This window comes from Salarias fasciatus, chromosome 13 (assembly GCF_902148845.1).
Source record: "Salarias fasciatus chromosome 13, fSalaFa1.1, whole genome shotgun sequence".
NCBI lineage: Eukaryota > Metazoa > Chordata > Actinopteri > Blenniiformes > Blenniidae > Salarias > Salarias fasciatus.
In genome coordinates this window covers 13,699,497-13,720,461 of record NC_043757.1, presented here as the reverse complement: position 1 = coordinate 13,720,461, position 20,965 = coordinate 13,699,497, and the positions used below count along the sequence as shown (strand labels likewise).

At 44.9% G+C, this 20,965-nt stretch overlaps 3 protein-coding genes across 7 annotated transcripts; 1 reads left to right on the top strand and 2 right to left on the bottom strand.

Annotated features, from left to right (window-relative positions):
- Positions 1-51: 51 nt before the first annotated feature.
- Positions 52-7,356, bottom strand: psap (prosaposin). Of its 2 annotated transcripts, XM_030106478.1 has the most exons (15): positions 7,197-7,356; positions 5,103-5,236; positions 4,863-4,937; positions 4,557-4,682; positions 3,932-4,147; positions 3,598-3,741; positions 3,446-3,502; positions 3,091-3,096; positions 2,444-2,611; positions 1,961-2,053; positions 1,700-1,883; positions 1,297-1,460; positions 1,130-1,210; positions 935-1,042; positions 52-781 (listed from the first exon to the last, which is right to left on the bottom strand). In XM_030106478.1, the coding sequence occupies exons 1-15, from the start codon at positions 7,228-7,230 to the stop codon at positions 746-748; spliced, it is 1,626 nt and encodes a 541-aa protein (XP_029962338.1). In that variant the 5' UTR covers positions 7,231-7,356; the 3' UTR covers positions 52-745. The 2 variants fall into 2 exon arrangements, with proteins under 2 accessions (XP_029962338.1, XP_029962339.1); XM_030106479.1 differs by lacking the exon at positions 3,091-3,096.
- A 2,311-nt stretch (positions 7,357-9,667) lies between these two features.
- On the bottom strand, positions 9,668-11,987 carry mrps6 (mitochondrial ribosomal protein S6). Of its 2 annotated transcripts, none has more exons than XR_003932646.1 (2): positions 11,463-11,987; positions 9,668-9,789 (listed from the first exon to the last, which is right to left on the bottom strand). XR_003932646.1 is itself a non-coding variant. In XM_030106775.1 (2 exons), exon 1 carries the CDS (start codon positions 11,860-11,862, stop codon positions 11,530-11,532), a length of 333 nt encoding a protein of 110 aa, XP_029962635.1. In that variant the 5' UTR covers positions 11,863-11,986; the 3' UTR covers positions 9,672-9,789; positions 11,521-11,529. The 2 variants fall into 2 exon arrangements, 1 of the variants encoding a protein (XP_029962635.1); XM_030106775.1 differs by having other exon boundaries at positions 9,672-9,789; positions 11,521-11,986.
- A 1,123-nt stretch (positions 11,988-13,110) lies between these two features.
- nolc1 (nucleolar and coiled-body phosphoprotein 1) lies at positions 13,111-18,844 on the top strand. 3 transcript variants are annotated; one of them, XM_030106174.1, is made up of 13 exons: positions 13,111-13,315; positions 13,564-13,619; positions 13,890-14,047; positions 14,147-14,250; positions 14,331-14,442; positions 14,535-14,662; positions 14,759-14,867; positions 14,979-15,281; positions 15,399-16,359; positions 16,489-17,117; positions 17,414-17,538; positions 17,772-17,852; positions 17,943-18,844. In XM_030106174.1, exons 1-13 carry the CDS (start codon positions 13,160-13,162, stop codon positions 18,099-18,101), a joined length of 3,081 nt encoding a protein of 1,026 aa, XP_029962034.1. In that variant the 5' UTR covers positions 13,111-13,159; the 3' UTR covers positions 18,102-18,844. The 3 variants fall into 3 exon arrangements, with proteins under 3 accessions (XP_029962034.1, XP_029962032.1, XP_029962033.1); XM_030106172.1 differs by having other exon boundaries at positions 15,399-17,117; XM_030106173.1 differs by having other exon boundaries at positions 13,112-13,315; positions 15,399-17,117; positions 17,417-17,538.
- Positions 18,845-20,965: the final 2,121 nt, after the last annotated feature.

Below are 20,965 nucleotides of genomic sequence, written 5' to 3'. Positions count from 1 at the left end.
GGTTTGCATGTTCCCATTTTTTAAAATGTAACACCAACAGGAGAGAAATCCAAGTGGTTCAGATCACTTTTATTGTTAAAATGTTCACAGATCAACTGGCATTTCGACAGGTTCGAAGCAGACATTTGAATCAGATGCGGTTTGTGTTATAGTCATATTGATTTATGAACAGTAGCAAGAGTGCAAACAACAAGGAGGTATTTTCACACCAATCACCTCCATATCAGCCCGTAATAACAAAAAAACCCATCTGTCTACAAAATATAAATTCTTCCAGGGGTCAGGCATACTGCCAGATGTATTGCAACTTAACAACACAGTGAAATATTAAAATGGTCACTCCATGGGAAATAAAGCAAAATTAGCCAGGGAGGTCAATAAACCCACCGAACAGCCTGTTAATGCTTCAACAGTACAAAAATGCAAACTGCAAATATGCTTATTTTTTAACCACACAACCAATACAGGCGAGTATGTCTGCAATAATGCAAATCTGTAGAAGTCAACACAAAGACAAATAAGCCAACTTAAAGTCAACTCCACGTGTAATCACTGCTCCCAACCAACCCTCCCCCCTCGAAAACAGGAGAGGAAAACAAAAACGTCACATATCCGGTCCCTTTCCACGTTAATTCAAACTTCGATTGCAGTTCTGAGTCTATTCAAAAGAAAGGACAAAAAGTTGAAAGTGGGAAGCAGCTCTACAGTAATTTTCCCTACAGAGGTGTTCGCGGTGGCCTTTCCTTTATACCCACACGTGGCGCTTGCAGTGACTCACAGCCTGGAGGACAAAAACAAGTCGTTAGATATTTTTTTTCAATTTCAAGCAGCAGCATCTGTCAACATTTTTAGACAGGATTTAAACCAGCTCCCGTTCCCATGAGCTCTCTGAGAGGTTCCATGTTAGGCACCAGTACGAGGCTGAAATACTCACATTGCAGCGAGTTGCAGTCTCCATGTTCTTGCACCAGAACGCCGGTCCCCAGACGCACTGCTCCGTCCCCAGCAGCCTGCGCACGGCTTCAGGACACGCTCCCAATTTCTGTCACACACACACACACAGTTCAGCCACTAAACACAACTGCAACACAGACTCATCATTCTTTGATAAAGCCGCATTTCTCATTACCGTGCACACAAAGTCTGGGTCCAGCATCTGGAGCAGCAGCTGGACGAGCACCGGCTCGTACTGTTCAACCAACTGGTCGCACTGTTGTCATGGATACATGAGGGGGGGTGTTAATGTGAGGCCGAGACGTGAAGAGAGGTGCGGGGCGTCGAACACAAGCGGCTCACCTCTTTCCGGTAAGCGTCAGGCAGGAAGGTGCACACTTTCCTCACGGCCTCCTCGATCTGTTCTTCGGTGGCGTTCTGCTCCAGGATGCCGTCGATGTAGTTCACGGCCATTTTACACACGTCACAGTAGCCTCCTTCCTTGAAGCGAGGCTTGTCCAGGGGAACTAAAGTAACAACGGTGGTTTAGAGAACATATGCAGAAACGGCTGTACAGTTTAGCTTCAGAGTATAATCCAAAAAGAAAGTTAGATATAACAAGATTACATAACTTAGGAAAAGAGCCATAATACGATTCAGTGTGATATGTGGACATATCAGTAACATCTTGTGATCTGACAAAGTACAAATCCCAGACTCACACTACATTTTTGCCATATCTTCAACATGCATCGTGAGATCTTACCAACAAAGGCGCGGCTGGCGCCGTTGCAGAGAGCCAGCACCGTGCAGACGGTCTTGGGGTCAGCCTGCTGCACCAGCAGCTCGATGATGGCCTGGCCGTACGTCTCAATCAGGTCCTTACACTGCGTGGTCAGCGTGGAGGGCAGGAAAGTGCACACCTTCTCTACGGCCTGAATGACTTCCTCCTAACCAGAGTGAGAGTGAGAGAGTCAGTCTGATGCCAAAGCGTCACGGTGGATTCATCCTGCAGCACACAACCCACCTCGGTGGTCTGGTCCTCCAGCATGCTCTCCAACTGCTTCATCACAAACTCACAGATGGCGCAGCCTGGGGATTCACGGACACGAACCAGTCCCTGCAACACCAAAGAGCAAAGCCTCATGAGGACGTCGCCACACGAACCACAAGCACAGCAACCTCCAATAGATAGACATGGTTAAAAAATAAGATAAAAAGTTACTAATCAAATATCAAAAAAATTAGACAATAATCACAATTTCATGATAGTTTTATCACAGTATTCTGAGAATGTGTGTCTAACGTGTCTGTTGACATAACCTAAACATGAAACTTCTGCTTTCAAATAAGCTATATATCAGTATGAATGTTTGTTTATTTACATGATCACAATATCAAAGATATTGGATTTTCCAACTAGTTGCTATTCAAACAATTCCCCATGTAAATAAAAACAAAAATCAACAACTGGGGCTGTATGCAGTCACTGATTTAACTTTTGATCTACCTTGGGCAGCTTGTCAGAAGCAGAGGCGACCTTGGTGGCAGGAACGAGTTTGGCAGCAGGCAAAACTTTGGGAGCAGACACGGCGAGCGCAGGCTGCAGCTTCAGCATGGGGAAGGCCTTCTGCACAGAGTCACAGAAACCAGCAAGGCTGCAGATATCCTTGGGATCCTGAATACAGAAATAGAAGGTTATTACAAGAGGAAAAAAAAAAAAAAAATACACCCTTTCAGCTGCATGCTAAAAAGCATCAAATGATAAAGTGTATGAACTCCACACCACCCATGCAGCAGCTTCTCTGCAACCAAAAGCATAACAAAGGTAAAAACTTCTGCATGGATGACTGATGTATCCAAAAAAGATCAGCTAATGTTGAAGAAACGACAGGCAACACCGTCAAAAGCTAGTTCACCTCTAATCTGACGTGTCTGTGATGAGATGGAAACACGCTACAAATGACTCGATGTGAAACGGCAAAACGGAGTTCTGTAGTGTGTCGTGTTAGTAGTCAAACAAACACTCGGGTAAGTATTAGATGGGCATCCACATGCATGTCTGCAGCGTGGGGGCGGGTCGGCGTGAGGCGTGGACAGCACAGGAAGCCAGAACTAACGGTTAAAGAGCTACAGGCTGAACACAGAGTGACCTACCTGTTCCTGAGGAGCAGCACACAAAACCAAAGAAGAGAGGCAGAATGACACAGATGGAAAGCAGATTAAGGAAGGAACACAGGTGGGGGAAAAAAAATTGAAATTAAAAGGAAAAACTGTCAGAAGGTGGTAAGCTGTAAAAACATGGCAAGACAGCGGGGCAGGTGGCGCTGTGGAACTGAATATGGACTAAACGCCACCGAAATATTATCACAGAAATGGTGGGTTTTGATGAGCACACCTTTAAGCATCAGCACACAACTGCCAGATTTACTCTGGAAATACAAAACTACGGGATTGTATAAAGTTAGAATCAATAAAAAGGACAAAATGTGAGCAGTTGGGGAAAACTCACCATGGACAAAAACTGCTGGACAACAAGTGGAGCATACTGGCTGATGTACTGCTTGCACTGCAGTGAAGAAAAAAAACCCCACACGATTAACACAAAGCATCAGCAGTGATCTGTTTTCCCCCCAAAACACTTCATTTACATCGGACACTCACCAAATCAGACATGCCGGGTCCAAGTTGGTCACACTGGCTCTCAATTTTCTGGATCATGGCGTTGACGAAGGAGGAGTTCTCTTTGGCTGCTGCCTGGGCGTCGGTCAGGAGCTTGATGCAGTCCTGACACACTTCACCGCCCTCCTGCAGGAAGACCGAGAAGAGGAAGTACTAAATGAAAATGACCGTTTAAAACAGAAGCAGGCAACCATTTATTAGTCAGTGACTGCCAAAAAATGTACACGGAGTGACTACTACCCCCCATTCTCCCTTGAAAACACGTTAATATTCATATGCAGGTGAAATCCAATCCTAACGGGGTGGAACAGTGTACCTCCTTCGGAGCTTCGTTTTTCGGGGCCTCCTGCTTGGAGCTCTCCTGGGGGTAGAGGAGTCCCGGGACGTTGAGCAGGAAGGGAGCCACGTGCTGGGAAAGGTCGACCTGAGGTATGTCGTTGGACACGAGCTGCTCGTGGGTCAGAACCTCACCCAGAGCCGACTGCTGGGACTTGCAGAGCCCCATAGCTCCGCACACCACGGCGGGATCCTCCTGAAATACAACACAACCTCCGGTTATTCCGGGGACTCAACCCTCTCGCACCTGTGCTTCTTCAAACAGAAGATATCCATAAGAAATGATCACTCCTGTTAAAGCTGCGGAGGCAGGTGACAGATAAAGGCAGTGACTGAACCCGGTGATAATGTCTAGTCCGACACAGTGACTGCTCTGTTCCCATTCAGCTGTAATCTCACTTCCTCATCAATAGTCCCTTTTCAGCACGCTGCACTTTGCTCACACAGACACTTCTGTTTCGCCTCCTTTCACATTAAGGAGCAAACGGGTGATTGCCCAGCAGCCACAGATGGTGGAGAGGGGGTGATAAAGTAACTTCATTTCCCCTTATTAAACACAAATGAATACTGAAATATGAGTGAACAAGCAAACTGATGTAACTCACCAGTTCCCCTGTGAGGATTCCCATGAGGATGGGGTAGTAGTCATCCACCAGCTCTTTGCATTCTGCAGTCAAACCCTGGTCAGGGATGAGCTGACAGGCCTTCTCCAGGTAGCCAAGAACCTCAGACTGAAACCACAAACGCACACAATTAATCATCTTTATAGTCTTAGAATATTCTGTGGTTTTCAAAGGGTGGAGTGGGTTTTCCCCGGGAGGCACAGTGTGGTTCAAACTCTGCGTCCAACACTCTGACAAACCCTGGTCTCGCTACAGGTAACCCACAGAGAATTATTTCAGACCTCTTACCTCTGTAGCATTGTCCTTAAGTATTTGCGCCACCACTGTCAGCACCTCCTTACACAGGTCACACGGCACTGTTTTCTGAAGATTTAAAACAAATAAAGTGTTAAGGATGATGCGCTGAACAAGCTACAGAAGGAGACGTATGTTGGATCATCTGTCATTAACAGCATCGTTACCATAAGAGATTCATTTATTGGTTTTAGACAATAACAGACTGCAAAAACAATGAACTGAGAGTCTCACCATCTGAGGCTGGTTCCACACATTCTGCTGGCAGTGGGGCACAGCTCCACACAGGGAGGCCGTCTTTACATTCTGGCACCAGTAGGGGGGACCATGAGCACACTGCTCAGTGCCCAACAGAGGTGTCGCTACAGCTGCAAAGTAAACAAAAAATAAAATGTTACAATGCTCAAAGAGTTCTACTACAGCTGCCACATGGTGTGAATGTGAAGTACAACATACTGAAACCCATGACGGACAATGTCACAGCTCATGTGGAGGGTAGATGATTGACAAATACAGGGAAACGATGCGGAAACACAGAGGCTTTTCAGAAAGCTAGCCTGGTTACAGTGTTGAGTAGAAGATGAATAAATTCAAGACTATTTCTCTAAAATTACCAAAAGAAGGAAGTTTGTGACTTCCAGTCCCATTTCACTCAGCAGACTTAATCTAAAAACATGCTTAAGAAAAAGCCACAAAAACTGAAATGTGGAACCTTGCTTGACCCCTTAGCTCTTAGTGAAGGGGGGGGGGGATTTCTTCCACAAACATCAAGAGAAAAAAATGAGCTCAATCCTATTAAACAAAGCTGTTTTGTTCCCACATACATGCAGAAAACTGGTACAACCGCCCACTACCGACCACCTTAGGCTTTATGTAGATGTGTGCATTCGATACAGAGGTAGTTATGAACGCATTGAACAGTGTTTTGAACAGAACATAAATATCTTATTAATCCCAGGGGGAAATTCTGCACACATGTACTGCACACACTCATACTGGTTAGATTAACTTAAGTGTGAAAAAGGGGAAGACAGAAAGTACAGAACAAACTGCCGTCTTATTTCCTGTTCCATGCTCCTACCCTGAAACACTTTCTTAAATCTTGAGACAAAAAGGAAAAATTACACATAATAGAAAAGGCAAGCTGACCCACATTCATTATTAATTGATTATAATGAACTGGGCCGTGAAAGTTACTCAAGGTGGCTTCTGATGATAAGGGCCCAGAACTGGAATAGACAAGACCTCCAAACAGCCACGAGAGCGCAGGCAGGTCAGTCCCGCTTTCAGCCAAGTCACATGAGCCGTCAGAGAAAATAACAAGCTGTTCCAATGAGGACACCTCTACAGTGAACATTTACAGAGGCCGGGACTTCCTGCTGGATATTTCCGTGGACTTCCAGTACTCAACTCAATTTTTATAAGAGGCCAGCAATATTGTATATTATCTCAGCCTGTGTCTGACTCACTTTGATTGACCCAGATAGTAAAAATTACAAACTCGCTGAGGGTCAATTCAACATGATGGCCACATGTCCCTTACTTAAAAATAGACAGTAAATGTTAAACAATGTAAGTGAACGTAAATATGAGAAAAATCAGTGAACAATCATCATGTAGAAAATGGGTGCAGGTGCGAGGTGGTGAATTAAAACATTGCATTATTATCACAACAGCAGCTGACAATGACTGCCCTATTTTTTCTCTCTTTTTAAGATAACAAAGATAAGAGTTGCGAGCGGCGTAAGATGATTACAAGATCTGCCTGGTGACAAAAACAAAAATGTAAGAGAGAAACTCCGCAGCGCGTTGGTAAAGAGTGAAATGAAAGTTATGGAGGAGACAACAAAAGTGTAGCACATACTGTACACAACCAGAAGCTAGGGCCGATCACATAGGATCTCACCAAAAGTAAATAAATAAATAAAAAGCCACTGCACTCAGACAGAAACAAATAAGAGCAGTGTTGTTTATGAAACCGTCATTTATCGTCAGGCATTCTCACTGTAGTCCTATTAGCTATGCTAGCTGGCAGGCTAACGCTAGCTGCTAATCAATAACATTTATAAACTTCAAAACGCAACCACAACGAAGGAGTCACTACACAAGAATAGCCCACTCGATAAACAGAATCTTTTACGAATAAAAAATGTCAAGGACGTTTCTTGTCAAATTACTCTATAAGAGCGAAATGAAAGCCGACTTGTTTATCAAAGGTGGCTTCTTGAAACGCTTCCGCCTATTTAATGTCGGTTACACAATAAGACGCATTTTCGGTAAATCCTCCCCAAAGACACAAAACAGCTGTTTTCATTCCCCTCTGTTTACCTGAGGACACGAAGAGCAGAGTTAGCAGCAGCATGACTCCGCTGTTTTCTACGGGCTGTTTTGTCGCTGCTGAGGATGAAACGAGGCGACTGGAGGAGTGAGACGACTGCAATGCAGGAGCGGGGCGGCCGGCGGCTTTATGATGGCTCACCGTCAGCTGACTGCTCCGCCGCTCATGTGACTCCTCATCATCACAGATCACAGCTCCTTGACACCCCGACACAACTGAAACTACCGGAGAAACCACGGACAAAAGCCAGAATCTAACTTCAGGGAGTGAGAGGGAAGAGGACACCTTCCTCCTCCTCAGCACACCTTCACTTATGTCCACTTTAAATGCTTTTAGCAGAAATATTTACTTCATTGCGCTGCGCATATAAAGGATTAGGGAACATTCCAAGTATGTGAAATCATCAAAAAGCGCAAGAACAACAGATTACAGAGCTATAAATTTGCGCGCTCGATAATCTATAGCTTGCATGTTAATTTTGGTTTAATTGTAGGATGTGTGCTCAAATAACGAATCCATTATCTGTGCAAGGTAGTTGGTAGATCGCGCAAATCCCCCATAAGCACTTCACAATAACATGTTCATACAATCTGATTTGCCCCTCACTGATTTTAAAGGACATCATCCACATGAAAGACACAGTTAAAACTATTGAGGACAGGGGAAACTATAAATGCATTGAAGGATGACTGGGGAGGGAGTGCATAAGGAGAGTAATTGTGTGAAGCACTTCCATCTTCTGTACTGCTTCATCCTGTGCAGGGATCACTGGAGGGTGTAGGCCAGGCCTCACAAGCCAATCACAGAGAAAGGCAACCAGAAAATATACAAAATAAGTTAGCATAATTGCACTCAGTCATATTTTTAAAAAAAAGCCAATATGAATGATATAATCAATGGTTTGAAACTTTTTTTTTTTAAGTCATTGTTGGACCAAACGTGGAAGAAGAAATCCCTGATCTATCTCAGTAGGAATGACTATCTTGTAGAAAAAAAAAAAACAAAAACAAAAAATAACACTCAATATTCCTCAAAGCAGTGGATGAGAAGGAAATCCTTGAAACTGTAAATTAATGTAAAGATAAAACATCAACTGATTGTAATAACTGATAAGAACATTTTGAAAAAGGTCATTGAGGGTATTTCATAACCACTAACGAATGCTAAAGATCTCAAGCTGCACAACTGGACTATTCATCGACCTAAAAAGCCTTTGACACAATCATTTATGTTTATCAATGAACTGAAAGGGTGTGGGATAGTTTTACAGTGGGCGTAAAGTTATTTAAAGGCAACCCTGGGAAACTTTATTTATTCATGCTTGGACACTGTTTCGTCCACCAGGGATAAAAATGACGTGAATTGTCAAAAGAATTGTAAAGCAATAAAGACAGATGCAACTGACATAGTAGGAACTCATGAAACCAAATTTCTTTCTGTTTCTAAAAATGTTAAACTTGTATAATATATGAACTATGAACTGAGTGCTTTTGCAGTGGTTTTTAAACAGTTTATTGACTTGTTTAAATTTATCTTGCTTTCAGATTTGAGCTAAAAGCAAAACCTGGTTTAACAAGAAACTGAACAGTGGAATTTCCACTGGGATAAACAGAGGAGTTGCTTCAGTAGCAGAGACTGCTTCTTCTCAAGTGTTAAACAACAGAGTAAAACCCTCCTTTGTCTCACAGGCCATCAGACGGCATAACTCATGTAAATCAGTCTTGAAATACCACTTTATACGACAAGGTGGAGCCGCGACCAGCGAACCTCCAAACTTCACAAATCATGTTCAAAGAGAGTAGAAGCCTTCAGCCTCGATATATGTACTAGTCATTTGGAGAACATTCTAGCAGAGAGGGAAGTCAAACTTTTAAATGATGTGAATATGGAAGTACAGTTTGCATCTCATTACGTGGGGGGGGGAGAGACTGAGGAACTGTGTGAGTAATACGTAACTTCAGCAACGTTCAGTTAAAACTGAGAAAACATAAAGATGTTGCTCCCCTGTGCCAGTTTACAGTGAGTTGCAGGAGTTTGGCATTAATTCATTTCCTTTGACCTCTTGTTTGAGGTTTCCTCGTGTAATATGTTTTTTTTTTCTTTAAATAAAATGGCTCTAATGCAGAAAAGCATGATGTTCTGGGATTACATCTGGGAAAGCAAAGGTTAGCTTACACAACAAAACCAGTCTTTATGTTGTGTTGTGTAAGATGAAGTCCAGATACACAAACACTAAAACTCAGCAAATTCCAGAAAAAAAAAAAAAAAACACTGTGGCAAGCTCAACTTAAAGACCCCAGGCAGCACTGCTGGTCTTTACACAGTGGTGAACTTTGGATCGCAAACCAAAGATTTTTAAACGGCTGTAATGAAAATGAAAACGAGAACTGAAAGTGGTATCACATGACTGAAAACCCCATGAGACACATCCTTCTGAACGTTAAGAGGACAAAATTTGCAACTTAGACAGAAAAAAAAGTAGTTTATTTTAGGTTTACATGACTTTACAGGCAAATGAAAAGTGACAGCACATCAAAGAGGGAAGAATCGTCTGTACATCTGCAGGACACGAGCCGAGTCAACCTGTAAAACAAACGGTGCAAGTTTAGCTCCAGCACAGTCAGCACACTGGAAACAGCAGGCCTCAAGGTATGGCACAGCCAAGTGGTGAAATTTAATACACATATCAGCTGACTAGTCTTCACCTGAAGGAATGCAACGTTAATATCTGCCTCAAGTTCTTCCAGCGCACCGGGACATTAATGTCTGACACACACTTGGACTCCTTCACTCAGCCAAAGTGTGTCAGACAGGTGCGGTTTAATGTGACCTGAATGGAAGCACGTAATCTTCAATCCTGTTATCAGAGGAGCTCTGATGAAATGTTTCTTTTGACCTCCTTTGTGTTTTTTTACAATCTTGATCACAGATTTCATTCTATTTTCAGCAGGTGAGACCGAACTGGTTCTCCTCTAAACCAGTCGACCACGATGCACCTCTGACACTCCTGACCAGCAGATTCATGCCGCTGTCTTCCACACTGCTTTACCCTGTTTGGGGGGGTCGCACCAGACAATTCCATTTAATCTTACAAAACACTGTGCTGATGCCAAACATGTAGAGTTAAAAATAGTAACATGACTGTGTGGCATAGGAGTAAAACCTTCACCCTCTTCAAGTGCATATTGATATTTAATCAATACAAAGGGTTACTTTTCCTGGTACAGCAGCAAAACTGCCTCGAATATCAGTGTAGTTTTGATGAATCTCCAGGTGCTTTTATCGTTCAGTGCCACTATTAGTTACACCTGCATTCCATCCAAAATCTGTTGGCACTGAAATAAAGTAATGGCATCATAATTTCGAATAGTTTTCCCAATAGAAAGAAAAGTTTAATTGCATTTAAGCAATATATCAATTAGCTGTTGAGGTGCTGAAATAAAGTGATTGAATTCAACCACTGCTCAGATTTTATCTGTTAATTTATGCAAAGACAAAACATTCGCTTCATAAAGCGCCGGTTGATCTAATCTTCACAACGGGATTTTCCTCAAGGAAGTTACTGCAGGAGTCACATTTTCTTCACACTAGGCAGTGATGGTTGCAGATTTATTCAAAATTCATCTTTGTTTAAATGAATATACAAAACTGAAAAATGTAAATAGAGCTGACAAAACATTTTGATTAAAGAATGTCACCACCCTGAAATGTCATCAACTGTGACACTTCCTCAGCTTTGTCTTCTATAAACAGCCCTTAACAGAAGGATGAATTATATTTCTCAGCAGTAAAAATTGGAATTAAAATCAGTCTGTTAACAACAATATTAAAATCATGACAAACACTATGGCAGGAAAAACAATCCATTTTCCCCTCATTTTACGGGTTTATTCTATATAACTTTGAACAGTGCAGGATTTTAAAATAGTATGAGGTAAACAAACATTGAAATGTTCAGGGAATTATATAAAAACACTTTTTGTGCAAAATGTCTTCATGGGTTTTTGATACTTTTCCTTCATAAACTTTGAAATCCTGTTAATTTACTTTATCAATGTGGGAAGAAAACAATAAATCCACAAATATTTATTTAACTAAGCACCCACTAAATCAAAATGTTGGCATTCCCTCAGAGTGAAAATCTGGTTCTAACAGTTGTTTTATCAAGCGATATTTTATATTAAATGTTTCACCGATGTCACTGCGAATGGCAGGATAAACTTTACGGACGTGGAGCACCACTGTCCAGGCTCTACCTTGCCTGCAGCCAGCTGGGATCAGCTGAGGGACAGATGGCTCTGGGGACCTTCTTACATGCAGCAGTCAGGTCCGGGGTCCGCAGCAGTTGCTTTTCGAGACCGTGTCGTCCTTCTTCAGGACGGTGGGCCTCACCACGTCCACGTCGCGGTGCAGGTGATCCATGAGGCCGGTGAGCATGTCGGGGGATGCGTGGAAGTCCACCAGAAAGTAAGTCCCCCTAGAGTGCTTCTGGTTGTGTTTGTTCATCTTGTAAGGCAGCAGTCTCTCCCCCAGGTTCTCCAGGTCCCTCACCACGGCGCCCCGCTCCAGCAGAGTCTCCACCGTCCTCCGGACCACGGCCGCCGTCTCGGGCCGCTGCATGGTCTTCAGGATCAGAGCCAGCTCGTACCGCGGCATGACTCCGGGAAAGAATAGATAAATAAATAAACAAAGAAAACCCCTTCAATGTAGGCTTTCAAAAGAGCTAACAAGCGGCGGGTGTCATTGCAACTAAAGGAACCACCATGTTGTGACACGAGGGAAGGTCGTCACTTGATGACGTAGAAAAGATGCGCCATTAGTGCCAATGGTAAATCAAAACCAAAACATAACAAAATTACTACATCGAAGCTGTATGATTATCGATGTGTTAGGTCAAGAAATACGTTAGAGAGAATTAATATCGCGCTCCGTCTCCGTTTGTACTCTTTAAATGTTCGTTCACGACGCCACCTCCGACGTCGCTGCTACGCCTCGAATATATGAGATCAGGGAAGAGGTCTCACTCCTCCACGAATCCCAGGATCGAAAAAAAAACTCAGTTGTAAAGCGCTTTTGGGAGAAGATTTGACCCATTTCACGAGCAATGGTGGCAACGTATCAACCGTGCAGTTATGTGCTTGATCAATATATGGAATACGCAGGTTTGACACTTGTGATTCTAAAGTGAGAATATATATCGGACCAAAAATTTAAATGGGATTGCAGCCGATTGCAGCTTTGGCATTTTCGTCTTTGTTTTATTATTGGATTTCTATCCAATTTCAAAGCATAGAATCAATTATTGAAGCTAGTAATGCAAAAATATTCAATTACCTTTAATTGAGCACACATTTAAAAGTGGTGGTTTGCATTGCAAGTCTTTGCAAGTCTTTTCCCAACCCCGAGATTTGATAATACATTTCCCACACTGCCCTCTTGTGGTGAGATATAGAATCACTGTTGGCATATGCAGCATGAGCGGCTGCAGAGGCCCTCGATGGCCACCAGAGGCCCTCCAAGAGCAAGTCAAGTTTAGGATATTTTTAATCACAGTGGGAGGAACCTACTATCAATGATTTGAACCCAGGACATTTTTGCTGTGAGGCTAGAGAGCTAAACACTGCACCGCACCGCAGCTGAATTTAAAAACAACTGGACTTGTAAAACGAGAGTTTAATGAATATCAATCACTGCAATGTTTCCCCTGAAGTTTAGTTTAGAAAATCATATTACATTCCGAATAAGTTCACTTTGGATGCCATTTTTACAAAATCTATAGAACTTAAAATTTCTGTCAGAGAAAGTGGCATTGTTCTACAAATTCCTCGTACTTTTATGTTCAATCATTTAAAAAAACGCAGACTCAAGTATGTGTGCTGTTTTTCCTGTTTCGGTAGGAGTGAATCATCTTGCGTTTAGAAAATCTCGACGTCATCTAAAGGCGCTCGCACATATGTTCACGTGTGACGGACTTCCTTCTGAAGTGCGCGTGGTGAAGATGGCGGCGGAAAAGTCGGTGCCGAGTGATCTTTACAAATGCGTTTATTCATTTCTGCTGGAGAACAAGTTCACCAAAGCGGCGGAGCAGTTCGTGAAAGAGACCAAAGTGGTAAGTACCCCGCTCACCTTCACGCGCTCCGCTTCTAAACGCCTTGACACGAGGTTAAAGGGAGCGCGTGAGGGTAAATAATGTACAGACTGTACGGCCCCCGCTGTGGTTCGCACGTGGAGCTCATTATCTATTTACTGTTCTTGATCTGTTTGCAGAAGTCATACGCTTTTTGTCTTTGTTGTCTGTTAGTCTTTTGAATCTGAAACGTCGGCAGGCAAGTTGTTTAAACACGTGTGTCTCTACAGAAACCTCAAGATGCGAACGAAGAGAGCCTCGTTAACATCTACAACTTCTGGGTCAAGTAAGCTGCGTCTTTAATTCTTCCATAACTTTAAAATAGACTGTCCAGTTTCTGAAAGATCTATGGGCAAAAACTAAACTGTAACTGTGATGTAGAATAGTTGTAGATGTTTCTCTGGTATTCTGACTGTAGCCCACCACATTAAAATATTGATTTTATAGTCTTAAGATGTGTTTCCAGTCGTCAGTTTGCTTCTGTAAGCGCTCATGGTGACCGTGTGGCATGTTGCAAGCTGCACAACTCCAATAAAGTGTCCTTGGGTTTGATTAGATCCCCTGAGGCTAAGAAACGCAAAACTCCTGCTAGTGAATCTAACAACGGCCCCTCAGCCAAGAAGTCTAAACCCAGCGCAGAGAGCTCCAGCAGCGAGGAGTCCAGCAGCGAAGATGAGCAGCCCGCAGCTAAGAAACCTACGCCTGCTCCTGCAGGTGATGCCACATGCTTTTTCTGAAGTCACCATAGAAATAAATGTCTACATTGTCCTGCAGAAGTGTAACGCTACTCTTTGAATGTATCTGTTACTGCAGCCAGCAAGGTTCCTGCTAAAGCCCCTGTGAAAGCAGCATCCAGCAGCAGCGAAGACACAAGTGACTCTGAGGAGGAGAAAGCGCCCGCGAAGCCTGCCGCAAAGGCGAGTGGAAACATGGCCATTGAGCACGGCTCTGGATCGTTTGCTTGCTGTGCATTTGTTAAAATATTTTTTGCTTTTAGGTTCCCGTGACGGAAGTCGCTGCCGCAGACAGCACGAGGAAGAAAGACAGCAGCTCGAGCAGTGAGGAGTCCGACTCTGAGGATGAACAGCCAGCCAAAGCTCCTGCTCCCAGTGAGTTCAGCAAAACACCTTGATGTGTTATCACTTCTAAATGTATGAAGTTCTTCTTTATCAAATGACTATAATTACTTTCTGTAAAACAGAAGGTAAAGCTGCTGCAGTCACAGCGGCTAAAGCGACCGCTCCTGCTAAAGCAGCAGCTCAGAAGAAGCAGGAGAGCAGCAGCAGTGATGAGACCACATCAGATTCTGAAGACGAACAGAAAGCTAAGGTAATGTTTTAGCAGTTTCCCTCTTGGCATTGATTGCATACGATTAGAACAACACCAAGTTATTATTGACGGTGTGAATGCGTTGTTTCCTGCCAGGCTCCAGTGAAGCCCGCTCCAGTGAAGCCTGCTGCAGCTGCTGCCGACTCCAGCTCAGAAGACTCCTCCTCTGAAGAAGAAGCCCCTCCCAGCAAAAAACCCAAAACAGGTTCGAGCCCATATTGACTTGATTTCTAGGTTCAGGTATTAGAAATGTGCTGATCGCTCTTGAGTTGCAGATATTTATCGCGCTCCTGATCGGCTACGTTTCCCTCATCAGGAGCGTACAGCGCAGTTCCTCCTCCGGCTTCGACCCAGAAAGCTGCGGCTGTTCCAGCGAAAGCAGCCCCTGCTAAAGACGATGATTCGGATGACGACTCCAGTTCAGAGGAGGAAGAGGCGGCGAAGAAACCAGCAGTAAAGGCGACTCCTGCTAAGGCGGCTCCAGCTAAACCCGCGGCGGCGGCTGAGGACTCCTCCTCCGAGGAGTCCAGCTCCGAGGAGGAGGAGCCGGTGAAAAAGCCACCGGCTAAAGCTGCACCTGCCAAAAAGGCTCCAGCTAAGAAAGACGAGTCCAGTTCAGGTACGACACGGCAGTTTGAGTGTTTGTGCTCATTGTGATACTGCGTGCTGAATACACAACTGTGTTGAATTTCTTTCGTCTGTGAATTTTGTGTGAATTCCTGTTTTCTGTCTCCAGATTCAGACAGCAGCTCAGAAGATGAGGCTCCAGCAAAACCCCCCCTGAAGACTAAAACAACCCCTGCTGCGTCTGCTTCTACCTCAAAACCCCCCGCAAAGCCTGAAGAGAGCAGCTCTGAGGAAGACTCTTCTGATGACGAGGAAGAACCGGCTAAAGTGAAACCTGCAGCTAAAAAAGCAGCGCCGGCTTCCAAACCTGCTGCTGCTGCCGCAAAACCTGCTGCTGCAGCTGCAGAGAGCAGCTCAGACTCCGACTCTTCTTCTGAGGATGAAGAGCCGGCGAAGGCGAAGGCAGCAGCAGCTAAACCTTCCAAGGTGGCGACTCCTGCACCTAAAGCTGCAACTCCAGCTTCAAAACCTGCAACCCCTGCAGCTAAAGCTGCTGCTGAGAGCAGCTCTGAGTCAGAGTCATCTTCCGAAGACGAAGAACCAGCGAAGGCTAAGGCTGTAGCAGCTAAGCCTGCTACCCCAGCTTCAAAACCTGCCACCCCTGCAGCTAAAGCTGCTGCCGAGAGCAGCTCTGACTCTGACTCGTCTGAGGACGAAGCACCAGCGAAGGCTGCAGCTAAACCTGCAACTCCTGCTTCAAAACCTGCAACTCCTGCTTCAAAACCTGCAACTCCTGCAGCTAAAGCTGCTGCTGAGAGCAGCTCTGACTCTGACTCGTCTTCTGAGGATGAAGCACCAGCAAAGGCTGCAGCTAAACCTGCCACCCCTGCTTCAAAACCTGCCACCCCCGCAGTTAAAGCTGCCGCCCCTGCAGCGAAGGCTGCTGCAGCTGAAAGCAGTTCAGACTCTGACTCCTCGTCCGAAGACGAAGCGCCAGCGAAGCCAGCAGCTAAAGCTCCTGCTAAAGCAACCCCGGCTCCAAAACCGGCCACCCCTGCAGCGAAGGCTGCTGCTGACAGCAGCTCCGACTCCGACTCCTCTTCTGAGGACGAAGAGCCAGCGAAGGCTAAGACACCAGCTAAGCCTGCCACTCCAGCATCAAAGGCTGCTGCTCCTGCAGCAGAAAGCAGTTCTGACTCTTCTTCCGAAGATGAAGAGCCAGCAAAGCCAGCTTCCAAACCTGCAACTCCTGCATCCAAACCTGCAGTGGTGAAAGCAGCCACCCCGGCCTCAAAGCCTGCTACCCCTGCAGGGAAAGCTGCTGCTGCTGCTGCAGAGAGCAGCTCGGAGTCCTCCTCTGAGGATGAAGAGCCCGTGAAAGCCAAACCTGCAGTTAAACCAGCAACTCCAGCCTCAAAGCCTGCGACTCCTGCTGCCAAGCCTGCTGCCGCCGCAGAAAGCAGCTCCGAGTCGGACAGCTCGGACTCCGAAGAGGAGGCCGCCAAGCCCGCCGCCAAGAAAGCTGCAGCTGCCGCCCCGAAGCCTGCAGCCGCTGCTTCCACCAGCAAAGCTGCAGCAGAGTCCAGTGAAGACAGCTCCAGCGATGAGGAAGAGGAGCCCAAGAAGGTGACGCCTGCGAAGCCCGCCGTCGCCAACGGCAAAGCAGCAACTCCCAAAACGCCTCCGGCAGCAAAGGCAGCGGAGTCGTCCAGCGACAGCAGCTCCGAAGAGGAAGAGGAGGCCGGCAAGAGCGCCGTGAAACCCGCTGCCGTCAAGAAAACACCATCAGCTAAAGCTAAAGAGAGCAGCAGCTCCGAAGACAGTTCATCAGAGGAAGACGAAGCCCCGCGCAGAGCGGCCACCGCGCCCAACACGCCCGCAGCGAAAGGTACGTCCTGAACGCAACACGCATGTCTCGCCGTAATGTTATGAATGATTCTGAAGTCGTGCAATCACATGTGACCTTACGAGGGAAAATATTAGGAAATCATCTGATGCTCCTAAAGTTAGATGATGTTAGCTTGATTAGCTGATAGGGAGAGCCTGAAGTGTTGCTCCAGTCTCTCCCCGTGAGGCATTCAAGGACAGCTGAGAGTGCAGAATCCTCTGAGGATGACCTGTCTCCTCACAGGTAAAGCAGAAACTGACGGCTTCCAATCTGATCTCATTTTTCACTGATTCAAGCAGTTGCCAATGGCAAGAAAAAACAGGCTGAAGAATCGGGAAGCGAAGATGAGACTGAAGTGAAGACGCCCAAAAATAAGAAGGCAACGACCACACCACAGACCTTCCCCAAAGCCAACAAGAAGGTAAAAGCTGCAGGAGTCCAGAACCTAGTTTATGTGCTTGAAGCCACCGAACTCGGATCTCTTGGTTGGATTGAGCTCAGCTCCTCCACATTTTAACACACTAGTTCAAAACTAGATTGGATTATGAACAACTGTATATAATCAGCAGATGTCTGAATAAAAACTGTGGAAGTTTGCCAAACTCCTCAGTGTCAGTTGAAGTGTGTACGAGTGACGGCTTTGCTGTCTTTCAGTCCAACATCCCGTTCCGCAGGATACAGGAAGAAAGCGTCGAGGTGGATCCCCGTCTGGCGGACAACTCGTTCGACGCCAAGGTGAGTTCATTGACCTCCTCCATTTTAAAACCTTCAGATTTACCCAGTAAACGTTGGTCTTCTCAACACGCCCTGTGCTTGCCGTTCCAGCTCGGCGCCAACGGTGACTGGGGCCAGAAGGCAAACGATGTGCTCAGGTTCACCAAGGGCAAGTCGTTCCGTCACGAGAAGACGAAGAAGAAGAGAGGAAGCTACCGCGGAGGAGCCATCTCCACCTCAGTCAACTCCATTAGATTTGACAGCGACTGAGGCCCCGCCCCCACCTCCCATGAACTGCAGCAGCGGCGATCAGGTCTTTCCTCCTTGGCGCCCTGCAGAACCACGCCCTCTGGTTCTCGGTGTGATAGTACCACATCAGTGAGGCAGGAAAACTCTCCTGCTCGGCATCCACATGACAGTACGACTTATGGCCACTAGGTGGCTGCAGGCCACCAGTCCATGATAAACGCAATCTTGATGCTCGTTTTGACTAATCTGTACTTCTGAAATGATGAATGTTCTGTCATTGTTTTATAACAATCGTTTCATTTCTGTGTTAATGACAGCCATCCAATCGGGTTCTTTGTGAAAGAACGGACCTACTTTTTCTTTCTACAGCGATCGCATGGAGTGTTGGTTCATCTGTTTTTTTTTTTTTGTTTTTTTTTCCAGTCGGTCACATATAAATGTAGAGATGTTGAGTATCCGGGGCTTCTTACTTCTTAACATGACTAGAAAACATTAAATAGAATCAAGGTTTGTACTGTGTATTTATTGTTTATTCCAGTTTAACCTTTAAGACCTCAAGCATGTTGTCGGTGTCAGTTCCTCTTAGGACCCATTTCTTCTTCTGTTCGCTCTCGTTCTGCTTGTTCTTGTTTTTTGTTTGAGTTACACTGAATTTGATTCAGATAATGGAGCCATGATTTATTTTCAATATACTCTGACAATGTAATTTCTTTTTTTAAATGGTTGTGTACTTGATGAAAAACAAAATTAAAAGTTTCTCTTGATTTTTTTTTTTGTGTTCAGTGGGGAAGAAAGCTGTCTAGTTCTAACCATAGAAATCACTTGTGGGCTTGTTTAAACTTATGCTTTAGTACTATCATCATTGGACATCTTTTTGATTGGATTTGTTTTAGTTTTGAGTATCATTTTTAAGTATTTTCCACAAGTCAGAAAAGGCTTCACATTTTTGCTGCATCAGTAATTTCAGTTGTAAAGTTTATTTCTTAATTGAATTAATCTTTATTTTTAAACCTTGAGTCTATTATAAATCTAAGCAGATGGTGAAAGTGACTATTCTCCATTCGGACAGGGAAGAGTACGTCAAATCACTAAATTGTGAGAGATTTATACTCAGCAGGGCGCTGAAAGTTGATCCAGACCAGTAGATGGCAGTGTGGTGTCTCTGTCCGGTCCTCAGCTTGTTTGTACACTGAGGTCACCTGACACCTGGAGGCCATGAGGCAGTGTTATAAAGGGTGTATCTTCAATCTTAACACCCTTCCTGCTTCTTGTACTGCAAATGGCTTCCTAGAACATGTTTCTATTTTATATTTCGTCGAAGTGCAGTTTACCTCCAAAAGCACCTAAATCACCTCATTAAATAGTATTTATCAGCGTTGAGGCAACACTTGTTTTAAATCCTCTCTTTCGCTGAGGAACATTGGAGTGTGTGATTACCTGCTCATTCTCATTAGACCTCATTAACACGTTTCACTGAGCCTCTCGCTCACTCACAGCTCTCGCCGCTCCCCCTCTGGGATCCTGTAATCTGACGGTATCGTTGCCTTTGACAGCGCAGCAGTGGCACATTTGCAGTCGTTTTGGCGGCTCCTGTCACTCACAGCCGTTGTGTTACAGAGGTGGAAGTGAAAACTTGGTGATTAAGAGCAGCGGCAGCTGCGAGGAATTAGTGGACTGGTTCTAAAAATCATTTTCACTCAAATCTGGTGACAGGATGTAAAAAAAAATTACCCCCCCAAAAAAAACAATGGCAAGTAAAAGTCAGACTGCAGCAGGGCTGTTGTGCAGATTCTGCCGCACAAGTCCAACAACAATGCAGCTCAATCCATGTGGGATTACAGTGGTGGTATTTTTACCAGCTGAGAACTCACCAACGGCTTATAAAATATATAAAGGCATCGTCGGCCGCAGCAGTATGGCAGGGTGACACTCAGCTGCAGCGTTAAAGCCACAGTTTCACCAGAGTTCATTTAAACTACGTATAATAACCGTCTTCATCTAAAAAACACCGTGCCATCGTGTGCCTCTTGTAATTTGGCACCAGGCTCAAAACTGTAGCTGCAATTAATATGAACAGCCTACAGTGGATTACTTTTAGTTCACTCGGCACATGCAGTGCATGGTCAGTAATATTACTGCCACGACAGTGAGCGTGCACAGAGAGCTTCAGGGCCTGTGCACGCTTCCAGAGGAGTGCGCACGCTGTCCACACAGCTGACAGCGATTCACCAGCATGTGTGTGTGTGTGTGTGTGTGTGTGATGAACAGTGATTATATATGAACTGATTATGCATAAAGCGCTGTGGACTTATGGGGGAAGTTCCCGGTCTCTCCAAACATGACGACCCCCACCTCCCCCTCAACAATCCGATAACCAGCGAGCGGAGAAGTTTGACGGAGCGTGCTCGCTGGAGGTTCACACGGACGAGCTGCCGATGCAGCTGCTGATGAGCGGGTCCACGCGGGGCGGAGGCCGCGGCCTGCAGAAGCCCCATTCTGAGAGAAAAAAAAAAAAAAAAAAAGACAAGACAGAAGCAAGTGCTTTGGAGCATGTGTTTCATAGATTTAGAACTTAATTTGATGAAAGGCTTGAAATAATTGTTCAATTATCAGGTAAAAATGCATTAAGCATTTCAAAATGTGCAGATTTGCTCCTTTTTTAAGAAAAAAAAAACTGATGAGCCAACCATAATGGGTCTTCAGCTGCAGGGAGAAGCTATTAAAGAGTTGAGAGGTGTTCCTTTTAGGGTTGATGTTCATAAATAAATAAATATCACCATGAAAGCAAATCCAATTAGCAGTAAGAAACTGCACAAAGCTGGATGCTAAGCATTTTTTTTTTCGTGGACGCTGTAAAGCAGGAGCTGTGCAGGAAGTTGACACAA